Raw genomic sequence first — 13,712 nt, 5'->3', positions numbered from 1 at the left:
TTCTTTTAGTCATGTTATACACCCACTGATTCACTGTAGTGGGACAGCGTGGGAGGACAATACACCTCGTTGCAGGTTGATGGTTTACCTATATATAAGGCTAACTTATGCCAACTGGAGAGTGAATCATCTGACTCATGGCACTGCGAAGTGCTAAGTTGGGATGGAGTTTGGATAGTTTAAGCCAATAGCCGCATGCATCTCTTTATCTTGGCTTATTCTTAACTGTTGAGAATTCTGAAAGTTCTATCTAAGGAAAATGTTTGTTCCTAAAATCTTGGTTGCCCTTTTTCTTAATCACCCATTGGATGGTTGAGAAGAGGATTTTATTTCTTTTTTTTTGGTTTTAATTAACTAAATTTGAGTGAAAATTAGTAATAAATCAGAAAATTTAAGGAATGGTCGAAAAGGAAGAAAAGAAAACGATTTTGGGAAAAAAAAAGACTTTAACTATAATTTAATTTAAGGGACAATGGCAATGGTCTTATGGACAGTGAGGGAGTGGGCAAACGGTTCAAGGGCTGAGTTGGGCTTGGATTTAGTTCAGAACAGGGCTGAGTTGGGCTAATTTCAAACCGGCGCCGTTTCAGAACACGATCGACTTAAGAGTCGGCAACCTTAAACAATTGGTCTTCTCCTGTTCTCACTGAAAACCGAAAAGCTGAAAGTGAAAATGCTGCTGCGACGACTGCCTTCAACCGCCGTTTCCTTCACAACGACGGCTCTTTCGCGCCGTCGTACGTCTCCTTACTTCTTCTCTACTCAATCCGGCCTCAAATTCGTCAATTCTCTCTCCTTTTACCCCAAACTTTGCCTCCTTTCCTTTAGCTCGACCTCCCAAAGTTCATCAGAATTCACCGACTTCATCAACGAACAAGCGTCCAAACGCGTAAAACCTCCATTCTTTTCCCTTTTTCTACTCCTTTTGAACTTTATGAGGAAAATAATGTAACGCAGTTTTTTCGTTATTGCGGTGGCAGGGACCTCTGAAGCCTGGACTCTATCTTGTTGGAACACCGATTGGAAACCTTGAAGATATCACTTTACGGTAATTATTCCTCTTCTTTCATTTTTTTTCTTTATATTTTAAGCAAAAAAATTATTGGTAATTTCATCAACGCAGTGCTCTTCGGGTCTTGAAATCAGCTGACGTCATACTCTCGGAGGACACGCGGCATTCCGGCAAGTTACTTCACTATTACGGCATCAAAACTCCTCTCGTAAGTGAGTTTAAGCCATTTTCTGTTGTCGCTTTGATGCCTTTCATTTTTTTTTTTATTTTTCAATTGCTGATTGTGCGGATTTTAGATTCCAGCTAAGTTATCACAAATTTAATGAATCTCAAAGAGAACAAACGGCTCTAAAGAGGTTAAAGCGAGGTGAGATCATAGCATTGATCAGCGACGCGGGAATGCCAGGCATTAGCGATCCTGGTACCGAACTGGTGAGCATTTGCATCCTGCTTGGCTGAATTCCGTAGAATGTTTGCTGATACGAGTTTTAGATGTATTATTTGTTTATCTTTGGTCTTTGATGAAGAATGTACCGGCTGATGGTTGGATTCTCGGTGTAGGCAAAGTTATGTGTGGATGAAAACATTCCTGTGATTCCAATTCCTGGACCCTCTGCCTTCTTAACTGCTCTTTCTGCCTCAGGGTTGTCCACTGATGAGTTTACATTTGGTAATTTTTTTGTGAAATATTGTGGTAGAGCATGCTTCTGTGAATGTGTGGAAATTATGACTGATATCGGGTACAATGTTGCAGTTGGATTTCTTCCAAAACATACTGGTTCACGGAAGGAGAGGCTGATGGCTTCTGCGAGTGAAACAACAACACAAATATTCTATGTTCCTCCTCACAAGCTTTGTCAGTTTCTTGAAGAAAGTTCCCCAATTTTTGGTGACTCAAGGTGAACAATGTATCTGCATATCTTCCATTAGCTATGTTTAATTTAGTATTAAATGTTAGGAGTCAGAGGAAGGCTTGAAAGAGCTATTCATTTTTGGTGAAGGGACTCGGTATGACAAGATGGATTGTATGGTTTATTATTTTACTATGAGGAGGAGAAATATGCTTGAGCCAGCAGTATCCTCTTTCTAATTTTATGGCAGGTATTCATGTTTGAATGTATTTGCATTGCTGAGAAATATAGGTTGTGTATAAGGTGAAAAACAAATTAAGGGTTCCCTAATTATGTAAAGCTTGTTACTTAACTTGCTGTAGTTTTATACTAATCCATTATCAAATTAATATCAGTAATCCCCATTAGCAGTTCCCTAGGCATTCTAGTTAGAGTGGTGAAAAATTCTGGTTCACTATAATTGGTTGGGCAAGTTTCTGTCATCTTTAAGTGCGTGAGCCTTGCTCGCTTGTTTGACATTATGTGCTTTGTCCTTGCTTCAGTTAGTTATCTTTCAGGCTTTTATAAAACTTTCTCAGTTGCATTCATTGGAATCTTTAAAGTCAGTGTTCAGTAGAAATAACAGATGACTCTTTAGGGTTTATTATGACGGTTTTTTTATTTTCATTGCAGATGGTGTGTTATAGCTCGGGAACTTACAAAAATACATGAAGAGGTAGGTTTATATTGTGTTTCTCGTTATCTTTTTATGCTGCTTTGTCAAGAATTTGCGAGATTTGATTTTATTGTTGCTAGCATATATGTGTCTGTAAACTTAATGGCCTCAATGGTTCAAATAATAACATAGCCTCTTCTTCTTTTTAGTCTTTCAATAACTAAATTGTTAATGTTTATAGCTTCAATCAATGAGCATGTTATGCCTTTTATCACTTTCTTGTGGACCTCATCATCCAAAACCAGAAGATGACCATTGCCTAACTGTTTTAGGTGGACCTGCTTTAGGCGAAAACTTTAAGAATAGGGCTTACTCTTATGCGGCTTACTTTTTTCTGTTTGGACCTTTTTTTTCTTGATCAGAATTTGGACCGTATTTATGTTGGGCTTTATTGGGCTAGCATCATTTTATTTGGACCTTATGTCATGTGACCTTATGTTATAGGGCTTTTTCAAGCCCATATACTCAGGTATTTGGACTATTGAAGTACTTTCTGATGATTGAATGTTGAATATGAGTTTAAGAATTGAAAAATTTTGGTTTTTGAGAATAGAGTTTTTCCTTCAATGTTGTTCTTTCCATTCAGTTCAAGCTTCTATTCTGTTGTGTTCTTCACCCCACATTGGGATTCCTCTTGTTTGCAATATTTGTCTGATACTTTACAACTAGGCTTGCATGGAAGGCGAAAGGAAAAAATATAAAGGGTCATTGGTGTGTCTTTACTGTTTGTAGTCTACAGAACTCTATCTAAGGTAGAAAAGAAATGCAACTGTTCTTGCTCCTAAATGAGTTGACGCATAACTTCCTAGTTTCAAAACATCTTATATGTGGTTATGAATGAAATTGTCTGCATAAATATTTCCAGGTGACTTTTGTTTATGGAAGTAAATTGGAAGAATTTTGTGAGTGCTATGCAGCTGTTTAGCGTCTGTCTGTTTGTACCTCAACTTTGTAATTCAGTGCTTCATGGTCCTATGTGCTTGGGACTGTCCAATTTTTTGGGTTGTAACTATCCGTTTCGACCTCTGCTTTTATTTGTGCAACATTTAGAAAGAAGAGAAGAAAACAGTTTATTTATGATAGTATGAGCAAGGATGCCAACATCAAAAAACAGAAGGAGCTAGCTAGCTAGAGAATGGCTTTGTATGGGCTGTAGAAAACATCCTCATTGCAAGATCATTTTTTTGATATATGAAGTGCCTCTTTTGCAGACCCTGTTTAGTTTAACAGCTAAGCATTCATTCTGTTATTGGCCTCATACGCAGCCGTACTTTTGGTGGTTTGACCTAGAAGTCTAGCACTTGAACCCTATTGGTTGAGATCAGTCCATTACCTCACGACTCATTGCCACTTGATGTAATATTTATGTCATTTCACCATCATGCAGCTGCAATGATTTGAAGATCTTATTTTAAGGAAATACAATGAAAGCACTTACGTAGTAGTTCAATAGACATGCCAATTTTTTTTTTAAGCTAACTCTTTTGGATGACAGGAAATTTTATTTGTGCTAAATCTATTAACCAGTTTGACCTTGATTTACTTTGTGGATTTTTCTTTATAAAATCCTTGATTTAGTAATGAAAATGATTAATTCTTGCAGTTTTGGAGGGGCACTTTGGGGAAAGCAAAAGAAGTTTTTTCAACTCACCAGCCAAAGGGAGAAATTACACTCTTGATTGAAGGCAATGCAAATTGCAGTGTAGAAACTCCATCAGAGTGTCAGTTAGAAACGGAGCTGAGAGAATTGATCTCCAGTGGTCATAGTCTTTCTTCGGTAATGATTTTTCACTGCATTTATAAGTCATCAATTTTAAGTTTATTAATGTACAAATTTATATCTTGCAGAGGCCTGATCTGAAATTCTCAGGAAGTTAATCTTTAACAATTGCATATGATGTGCATCGCAGGCAGTCAAATTGGTGGCTCAAGGAACATCAATGAAAAAGAAAATGATATATTCACTTGCCTTGAGAAAGTTTGGAAAGAAAAGTGAGGCAGAGGATTCGAATTAATGCCATGCTGCGAGTGACAATAAGCGCTAGCATCTTATAACTCTGTGCTAGTAAGAAGGTTCCGAATTTGATAACTTGAAAAGGCATAAGTTAAAGAACACCGGTCACCACTTTTAACCTTTATAACTACTTTTGCTTGAACAGGGAAATTTATGCTAGGCTATTTTTCCTTTTAACCCCATTTTTTTATGTCCGGGGGGTGCTTTAGTTAGAGCAAAAGTTAAACAAGTACTTTTGAGTCAGACATTTGATGGGGAGAGTAGGCCATATCAGATTTATGGGGCAGTAATTTTAGATAAAGTACTATCAATTTGCCCAAGTTTTTAACCATGACAAGTCACTAAGTATATCATATCTGAACTACAATATTACTTGTGATTTTTCTGATGTTAATAGTTGGACCTCCATATTGTTCACCACTTGCATAAGTTGTATGTAACCAGGACAAACGGGTTTCGACTGCAGATTCTTTTTCGCCCTTTAAATCTATCAGTAAGTCTGTTTCCTTCCACTTTATTGTTCATTTTTCCATTCTATTTCTTTGCTTTCTTGGGGTGAAAATGGAAGAGGGCGGAGGGAAAAATAACTATGACAGTGTCACTTCAGAAAGGCAAGTTAACAGCCTATAGTCATCATAGGGAAAGGATTCAGGGCACGTTTCTATCATGTCATGTCCTACGCCTTACTGCATAAAAGTTTCTTGTTTTGTTTTCTTTTTTTCTTTTGGCCCTGATATGATGTTGCCGATCCTGTCTTATTTGCGAGTGCCCCTGGGAAGGCGACAAAGACTTCGTAATCAAAGTGAATCCTGCAAGTATAGGAAAAACATGGGATATCCCAAAACAAAGATGCTTGCAGATCTTCTACTCTGTAGTCTATGTCATCTGAAACTAATCAACGTGCATTTTTTTTTACAAACTACTACTTACGATAATTACATGTCCAAAAAAAAAGGGGTAAAAACAGCAAATCGCCAATCCACGCTGGATGGAACTGGAACCAGCTGTGCCAAGAAACGGCAGACAAGATCCACAAGGCAATCAGTTGGGGCGGTCCGGATCACGAGCACTGCAATTACTATAACATCACATGTGCACTGCAAGATCATAGGCCCCCCCACCTCCTCCCAAATCAATCCTCCTCTTTCCACCGTCTGGTATCAGTTCTTCCCCACAGAAAACAACTCCTCAAACTGCACCACAGCGGGCAAATACACCCTTCCTTCCTAATCACAACACCTAAGCCTCCCCAGTCCAATCCAACCCTCTTGCCAGTATGGGTTAACCGAGAATCATCCATTTCCCTTCTTGTCCCTTAGCCCATATGCCCATTTTTATGTACAACAAGAACATGAATATTCCAAAAGTCACTAGTACGTTAATGTCGTTACTAGTTTTTGTTTTGTATCAGTTGTCATCACCATGAAGCCATATTCGAAGAAGAGGAAGGGAAGGTGGGTCTGAAAATCTGTTGGCCTGAGGCCAAAATGTGCCTTGGGTCAAATTCCATTTTCATTTGATGGAACCGATCCCACTTATCGCCAAAGTGGTCCTTCCACTCCTCTTGCGTAGTGTAATGAGGTAGATACTGCTTCACCTTGATCCCGGCGTCATCACAGAATCTGAGAATCCGACGGTTCTGATCGGTAAGGTACTCCAAGCTCCGGGTCTGCTCCCCATTATCCAAGGCTGATCTTAGCAATGCCACCAGGTAAAACACATCCTCATCGGGCGTCACCACGGAGCTCCTATGGTCCCATCTGCACCATATCACAAAGACAACGCATCAGCGCAGAGCAAATGCAGCAATTTGGCTTTGCAAAAAACATGTTATGCATTTGTGTGCGGAAAGGGTCGTTGAGATTTGATGGCTCTGATCCGATCAAAGCGACCCAGGCTTAGCGGAGGTGATGGGTCGTTAACCTGTACTAACGGCTGTGTTCCTAGAACTACTTTGTAACAAGACATGGATACTTCCCATCAGTGGGACCCTGGGAGAAGATCTCCTGACACGAGAATCTTCCCACTTGGAGGATCATTACCGTCGATTTGTTGGGTTCCGGTCAACAAAATAGCTGAAGTGTTTATCAATCCTAGCTGGCCTCGATCACTAAAAACATTCATCTGTTGGTGTTGGGAGCATCTGCATGTTGCCCCACGTGTTCTCCTTTCTGATCCACTGCTATGTGTCTTGATCTTGTGTCAGGACCACCATAGTCGATTGACTCATGGTACTACCTGATTTTTTCACCACCCCTCCCTCCCTTGTTTTCCATCTTCTTCTACCCAATGAAGTAGAAACCTCTCCTTTTCAGAACCGATTCTGAATATGATCAATCAACTCGAGGCCACTGTAAATTAATCTGCAGTTGCCGACAATCTTTTCTTGTCCTTTTTATTAATGGATGGGTAATTCCTTTACATGGTCTTGAGGTTCTAAAATAACTGTTTGCAAGTGATCAAGGAAAACTCTTTGGAAAGCTACAAACCTCTCTCGAAATTCTATTGCCGACACTCTCATCATCTCCATGTCAAAGGCTTTGATTATTTACCCAATCAATCCCGTAAGCTAAGAGATCGCTTGTGCATTCATTTATGCATGGATACAGCAACTATGTGACATGCACTAATTACTCATGGTATTGACTTTACATGTCAAAAACAAGTTAGAAGATGGAAGGGTGGCTATGGTGGAAGGGATGGGGTCATGCATAAGAAGATAACATTTGCATGTTTCATGCATGCAAATGCAATGCTAGGTGTAAAACACACAAAAGGACATGAGCAATGATAACAATGCGTGAGAGGCTTACTTGTTTTTGTTCATTGGGTAGATGAGAATTGGCCCACTGGTTTTATTACCCAAAATGCCCTTGAAGACCCCCTTATCGAAGTCAGCAATCTTTGATTTGGGGACAAAAAGGTTCAGCCATGGGTGTGGAACCTCCCACAAACCCTTGGACCGGAGCTTCAACTCGGCCTTGTGGACCCGGTCTAGGAAATCCACATAGAGCAGATCAGTTGTAAAGACTGATGTCGGTATAAAGTTTAATTTCTTCAACAAAGACTCTACTTCCTGCACAAAAACAGACCAACCCCAAGCTTCAGAATTAAAATAAAAAACTTTTGCTGTCAATAATTTAAAAAACATTATATTATGCAATCAAAGTCCATAAAAAAGGAAAGCTGCTACCAAACCAAAACAGTTGCTTTTGTCAGGATAAGTTCGATTCCAATCAATTCTTTTAATGGGCAAAGAGAGATTAATTACAGGAGAATCATTTGGTGAGTGGACCATGGACGGCTTAGATTTAGTGATTGTTTAATGTAATATACTATCATAAAAGTAGTGTTCATTCTTAGTATTAGATGGGGATGCTATATCACACAAGATCTTCCATGTTTTCTTGCTTATGTTTCCATTACATTTTTAAGTAGGCTATACTTCATTAAATATTTACTTGACAGAGTAATAATCTCCATCATATAATCTAGGACAAGGGAGGGGCAATCCCCCCTCAGGTGATAATATAAGGCTTTAAACAAAAAATTAAAGAAACCCCAAACGACTTTGGATGTGCACCAATAATGCAAAGAAGGACAGTGATGTTGGTAGAAGATTCTAACTATTCCAACTAGGAGAGGGGTTCTAGTTTCCAACTTGTTAGTGTGTTTTTCAAAGAAATAAACAAAGATGAATTGATAAGGAAGATTCTCGTTGTTCAAACACACAGCTTGCATACGTGTCATAAAAGAAAACAAAGACGGTAGTCATTGATTACTTAGAACTGGTAATTGGTGATGATTAATATTGCACTAATAAGTATCATTGATGATGGATTAAGGGGATGAGGCTTGTAGTAAAAGATATACCTGATCGATGGTATCAGCGGTAGTTTCATGGTAGTTCTTGGTGATTTCCAGGCAATAGAGCACGCCTCCATTAGCCCTGAGGGAGGAAATTTTGACAGGGTTACGAGGGGAAAAGAAGGAAGACCTCCAATTGTTGATGAGGCCTTCATCTACAATGACGAACCCTTCAATATAGTCGAATTTTTGGCTGGTTGGTTTTCCATGCAGAGAAATGAGGTATTCTTGGTCCCTGGTAAAAGCCGAGAAATTGGAGTACAGTACCCTGATCCACCTCACCTACAGAGAACAAACAAGGAAACCCACAAGAAATGAGAGAGAGAAAGACCACGTTGGAGGCAAAAACGACACGTCAACAACATTGCCAGCTTTAGAACAGCCGTTTGAATGGGGTTAAAGAGGCTGAAATGGACCCAAACCCCCTCCCCCTTTAACTCTTTAGGTCATGATACTTTTCTTTTTAGGTTTTGACAATAACTGATACTAGGAAATTGTAAAAGGTTTCATGTCCCACTCTGGAAACCCAACCAAAACCCATTTTAAACAAGTAATGATCAAAGGAAAAAGAGAGATACCCTTTGTGGAGCAGGCTCGAGAGAAATTCTAGCTCTCGTGATGATTCCAAATTGTCCTAAACCGCCAAGAACAGCCTGAAACAGCTCTGGGTTTTGTTCTTCTGAGCATGTCAAGAGCTGACCTTTCCCTGTTCACCAAACCCATCATGCAAAATGCAGATAAGCACCTCGATGATGAACTTGAAAAAACTTGTAGTAGTAAAACTGTGAAAAAAAAAAGGAAGCATGCCGTACCTAACACTCCTGTACATGATGGTCAAGACAAAACTATCTTAATAATACTCATGTCCAAAAATGATAAAAAAAAAAAGTTTTGAAGTCGACAATTAAGACAAAACCCACATCAGAAGACATTGAAAAACGTTAACAGAAAATCTTTTGACCTAGGAAAATCTATACTCTTTGGAGTTATATATAATTTTTTTTTAAAAAAAGGGGACTGTGACAAGAGAAAACGAGCATGCAAAGTTAGAAAAAGAACGAACCTGTAACAACGTCAAGCTCGTAGACATTGCTAATTTGTGGACCATGATTGAAAGCTTGGCCACTAATTCCAGCATTAGACAAAGTCCCACCAACAGAGAGGTACAAGTAATCGGTCCATGACTTGGGTGCGAGTCCATACTCTAGGGTACTCCTCAACACATCTATCCAAAGCTCCCCACCCCACACGTCCACGTAACTCTCTCGAGCCCAAACTCGAGGCCGAGGTAGCTTCCCTGACGCCATCCCCCCGCCCCCTCTCGACCCACTCATCTGAATCACCACCCCGTTCGTGGTCTGAGCCTGTCCGTTTATGGAATGCCCATGTCCCCTAGCCGACACGGTGAACCCGTGATTTGACCCGTAGGCAACTTTGACAAGTTTCGCTACGTCCCGGGCCGAAGCTGGGTGCAAGACGGCGAGCGGCTCACTTCGGATGAGTAAGCCGAAATCGAGGGAAGCCGTTTCCACGTCGGAGGGGTCAACGCTGAGGTGACCGTCAACTCCGAGGCGGAGAAGCTCTGTGGGGTCCAAGGTCAACCCCACAGTAACAATCAATCTACAAATAGCAAACGTTAAAAGAAGCTTAGTTGCCATATCAAAGAAGAATGGCCGTCTTTTCTTTTACACGGGCCCTTGTTTTGCTGCGCAAGAAATGGTTTCTTTGGATATCGTCTTTTCGCTTGGAGGGTGTGTGGAGCAACGACAATGAATATATAGAAAGAAAAGAAAGGTAGTAAAAAGGGGTGAGGGACACCGTCGGAGAGCGTTGAAAAAGGAACAAAATCTTGGGTGGCAGCGTTAACGTAAGCCCGGATAGCACTTTAAAGATTTACTACGCCAACAATCAACATGCACAGATTCCTCTCTTTTCTCTTTCACGTTGTGCATAGAGATAAAAATGGTGGGTAAACTAAAGACTAAGCAAAAGAGAAGTGAACGAAGGCACCGAGGAACTTCAAGAGGAGAAAGAAAGTTAAAAAAAAGGGCTTCTGCGTGTATGGAGAAACACAAGTCTAAGTCTGACTATTATGTCGCTGATCCTCTTTCCTGTGTCTAGGATATGAGATACAGGTTCTAAATTTATAAGACAAAAGGGTGGCATGAGGTGGGGGGCAGAGCGGGAGACACGTGGCCATTCACGTGCGAAGGGGTGGGGAGACACGTGTGGGGAAAGAGGGTTGGGGCCCCTACTTACATACCCTTCGAGGGGCGGATGGACGTGGGGTCCATTTTGGATACGGAGGATCTCCGTGGGGTCCCCTGCTGTGGAAGCTTCACGTGGGTGCTGTGCGACTGCGTCCTTCCCCTCCCTCACTCTTCATTTTCATTTTTATCTTCCCTTGCTGAAACTTGTACAAGTTTCCAAAGCCTCCTCTGCCCCGATGATGATCCCTCTTTTCAGATTTGAACCAAAACCCAATCTTGATTCTGTCATAACCTCTGAATTACTTCAACTAATCTAACCCAAATTCCCACTAGCGTCACTCCTTTTCCCATAAATAGTATATGTAACAAAGCATAAAAACAGCGAGTTGGGTGGTGTTTTTGGCCAAATGTGAGATAGATTTTTCTGTCTTGAGGGAAGGGGAGGGGGGGTCACTATGAATTAATTTTCTCATATTATTATTGGAATTAATATGGACCACTAAACAAAATAATGTACTACCTTGGGGGGAAAAATTAAATTCGAAGTTGACTTGCATGGCCCATGCTAGATTTAATAATTTAATCACACGCAGACTTTGCATGCCTCATCAAAATATTCAAATAAAATCCTTTGGCTTAGTTTTTGGACCGTTGCTGCTAATATTAAACTAAGATTTTAATGTAATCTTTAGTAGTTTAGAATATTTATGGTTTTCACAAAGGTGCACAAATTTCCATGCTAGCTATCTACATTTTCCTTGTTGTTTCTGCATCGAATGTGGGGGCTGGCTCCAATGAACCTAATAATAATAATCTGTTCATCAAAAGATTGGAACAAGAGAAGAGTATATGCCTTGAAATTGAAGACGAATTTTACCCATATCTTCCACGAGGACTTGGAAACATGTAGGGATTACCATGTCGTAAGTCATTGACAGTGAAACGCGTTTACTTTGATGATCATCACCATCTGTTAAGTGTGTGAACAGTTTGAACTATGGGGAATGAATTGTTATTTACCCCCTGATCGATTTGGGGGGCCAACGTTTTGGATTGGAGCATGCTTCCCCCACCTTAAGACGTGTTGTTTGGTCAAATCAACGTTTTAAATGAGGGGGGAAAGATGGTATTTCCAAATTGTCCTTCGTCAATCTTTTCTTTTAATTTACTCCATTTTCACCCTGCGAGGATGACATGAATTTTCACAGCTTTCATCTCTAACGGCAGGGGTATTATCTGTCACTTGCACAAATCAAATGTAAACCAAAAACCCATGACAGATTGATTTATTATGAGGAGAAAGATGCGCAATCTCTCTTCCTTTTTTTTGACATGAGTTGATATTTCACAGTGGATGATGTCCTTAAGAGTTGAACAAGCAGCATGGATCTTGTCTGTCACGACCCATGTCTCATATCCTTGCTTCAAACCTAACTGTATTCTTTTGTGCTTTTCATGGCATGAGCGACACAACTGAAACGAAAAGGACTCATGTGGACAAGTTGAATCATGTGGACAAGTTGCATATGTTTTTTGGTGGACTAGGCTAGGAGTTAATTATAAATATTAGGACGGAATTTTCAAACCCCCTTTTTTTTGTTTTGTTTTTTTATAATGTCACTTACATGGACCTAATTGTTAGTACCACAAATGAGTAAAAAGGTTAATATTATTACCCTTTGAAGGTAGCCACCAGCCACCACATGGAAATTTGAACGGAAAAAGTTAAAGTGTGTGTGAAGGTCTCAAAATCTTTCATAAAAGATTTGATCATTCTTTTAGAAGGATTCAATCTTTCATTCATCTCTGAAAGAAGAGATTCTATGTTGTCTTAAGGGACAAAAAAAGGTTGCTGTCAAGTCCATTTTTTATCAAGTGGGCAGTGGGCAGCAGTCTCAATTCAACTTTGGTTTCCTTAAAAGAGGAGACTGTAGCTATTCCACACATCTCTATGTTGCTCCACATCCTCCTCAATGCTATACACAAAAACGATACTCTCTCCTATTACAGAAAACCCAAAACTCTCTCAACCAAGTTGTTGCCTTCGAGGGAAAGTTAAAGAAAGAAAGAAGAAGAAAAAATGACAATAAAAGAAACCAGCTGTGGGTTTCTGGTGATGCATTCTAGTTTTGGCAAAGACCCCAGCATCCTAATTAAGGAGCGAGGTCTTCCAGTGAATCAAATGTACTGCAAAAGGCAACCATTCAATTCACATCAAAAGATTAACTAAACATTAAACATCAATTTTTGTAAGTTAATCCGCCAAATCGTTAACGTCTCGAGAAATATATTAGATTTGTAATCGTGTTATTTAAGATTTAGGTAATGATAATATTTTGTAATCTTGTTAATAATTAATTAAGATTGACCAGTCACGATACTTGCCTGTTATTCCAGTAATTTTCTTGTTACTAGGGAGGCGTAGGGACTAGGGAGGCGCAGTACTTCTTCCAAACTTACAATTATTTATTGTTTGAGACTGGCATGCAAACTTCACGCCACACCCACAAAAAGTCATCCAACAATGGGATTAGACCTAACGATGACACGTCACGATCTATGCAATATTCATTGTAACGAGCTGATAGTTATGGATGTCACTAAAGCTATACCTGCTTCAACCCTTTTCGTTTCTTGTGGCCTCGCATCTTCATCTGTCAACTTTCCAATGTGAAATTCTGCTCGATCCATCACTTTTTTCTTTGTTGTTTATTGTATTCTCAATTCCATTATTGAATTCTAACATTCAAACCCAGAAAAGAGAAGGGAAGAAATTATCAAACTTGTTAGCTATTATAGGCACTGCCAAACTCAATTAGGTTTTACTTGACTATGAGTACCCTTTGGCTTTTTTGGAACCCAAGAGTTCACTAGATTTGGCTTGCATGTATTATAAGTATTAATGATAACTTAATATATATATATATATATTATTTATCTAGGGTTTGAGAGACAACAATAATGCTAGCTAGTACATGTACTAGTTAATCAATTAAAACATTTTTTTGGCCCTTAGATTTCATAAGTTCATACAAGAACAAAG

The 13,712-nt window shown here is 39.6% G+C and overlaps 2 protein-coding genes across 4 annotated transcripts; one reads left to right on the top strand and one right to left on the bottom strand.

Annotated features, from left to right (window-relative positions):
• The first annotated feature begins 146 nt into the window (after positions 1-146).
• Positions 147-5,272, top strand: LOC110417402 (Tetrapyrrole (Corrin/Porphyrin) Methylase). Of its 3 annotated transcripts, none has more exons than XM_021429740.2 (9): positions 147-889; positions 981-1,048; positions 1,124-1,220; positions 1,316-1,444; positions 1,574-1,682; positions 1,767-1,911; positions 2,536-2,578; positions 4,182-4,355; positions 4,489-5,272. In XM_021429740.2, the coding sequence occupies exons 1-9, from the start codon at positions 674-676 to the stop codon at positions 4,591-4,593; spliced, it is 1,086 nt and encodes a 361-aa protein (XP_021285415.1). In that variant the 5' UTR covers positions 147-673; the 3' UTR covers positions 4,594-5,272. The 3 variants fall into 3 exon arrangements, with proteins under 3 accessions (XP_021285415.1, XP_021285416.1, XP_021285417.1); XM_021429741.2 differs by having other exon boundaries at positions 4,427-4,511; XM_021429742.2 differs by lacking the exons at positions 4,182-4,355; positions 4,489-5,272 and adding an exon at positions 2,941-4,155.
• Positions 5,273-5,730: 458 nt separating this feature from the next.
• On the bottom strand, positions 5,731-10,568 carry CKX5 (cytokinin oxidase 5). The gene is made up of 5 exons (XM_021429739.2): positions 9,523-10,568; positions 9,038-9,165; positions 8,466-8,741; positions 7,406-7,668; positions 5,731-6,352 (listed from the first exon to the last, which is right to left on the bottom strand). The coding sequence occupies exons 1-5, from the start codon at positions 10,115-10,117 to the stop codon at positions 6,010-6,012; spliced, it is 1,605 nt and encodes a 534-aa protein (XP_021285414.1). The 5' UTR covers positions 10,118-10,568; the 3' UTR covers positions 5,731-6,009.
• Between the last annotated feature and the right edge of the window lie 3,144 nt (positions 10,569-13,712).

This window comes from Theobroma umbraticum, unplaced genomic scaffold, assembly GCF_002168275.2.
Source record: "Theobroma umbraticum cultivar Fairchild unplaced genomic scaffold, ASM216827v3 scaffold_51.0, whole genome shotgun sequence".
Lineage (NCBI taxonomy): Eukaryota > Viridiplantae > Streptophyta > Magnoliopsida > Malvales > Malvaceae > Theobroma > Theobroma umbraticum.
Note: the sequence above shows the minus strand (reverse complement) of the source record. Positions and strands in the feature narration are given on the sequence as shown.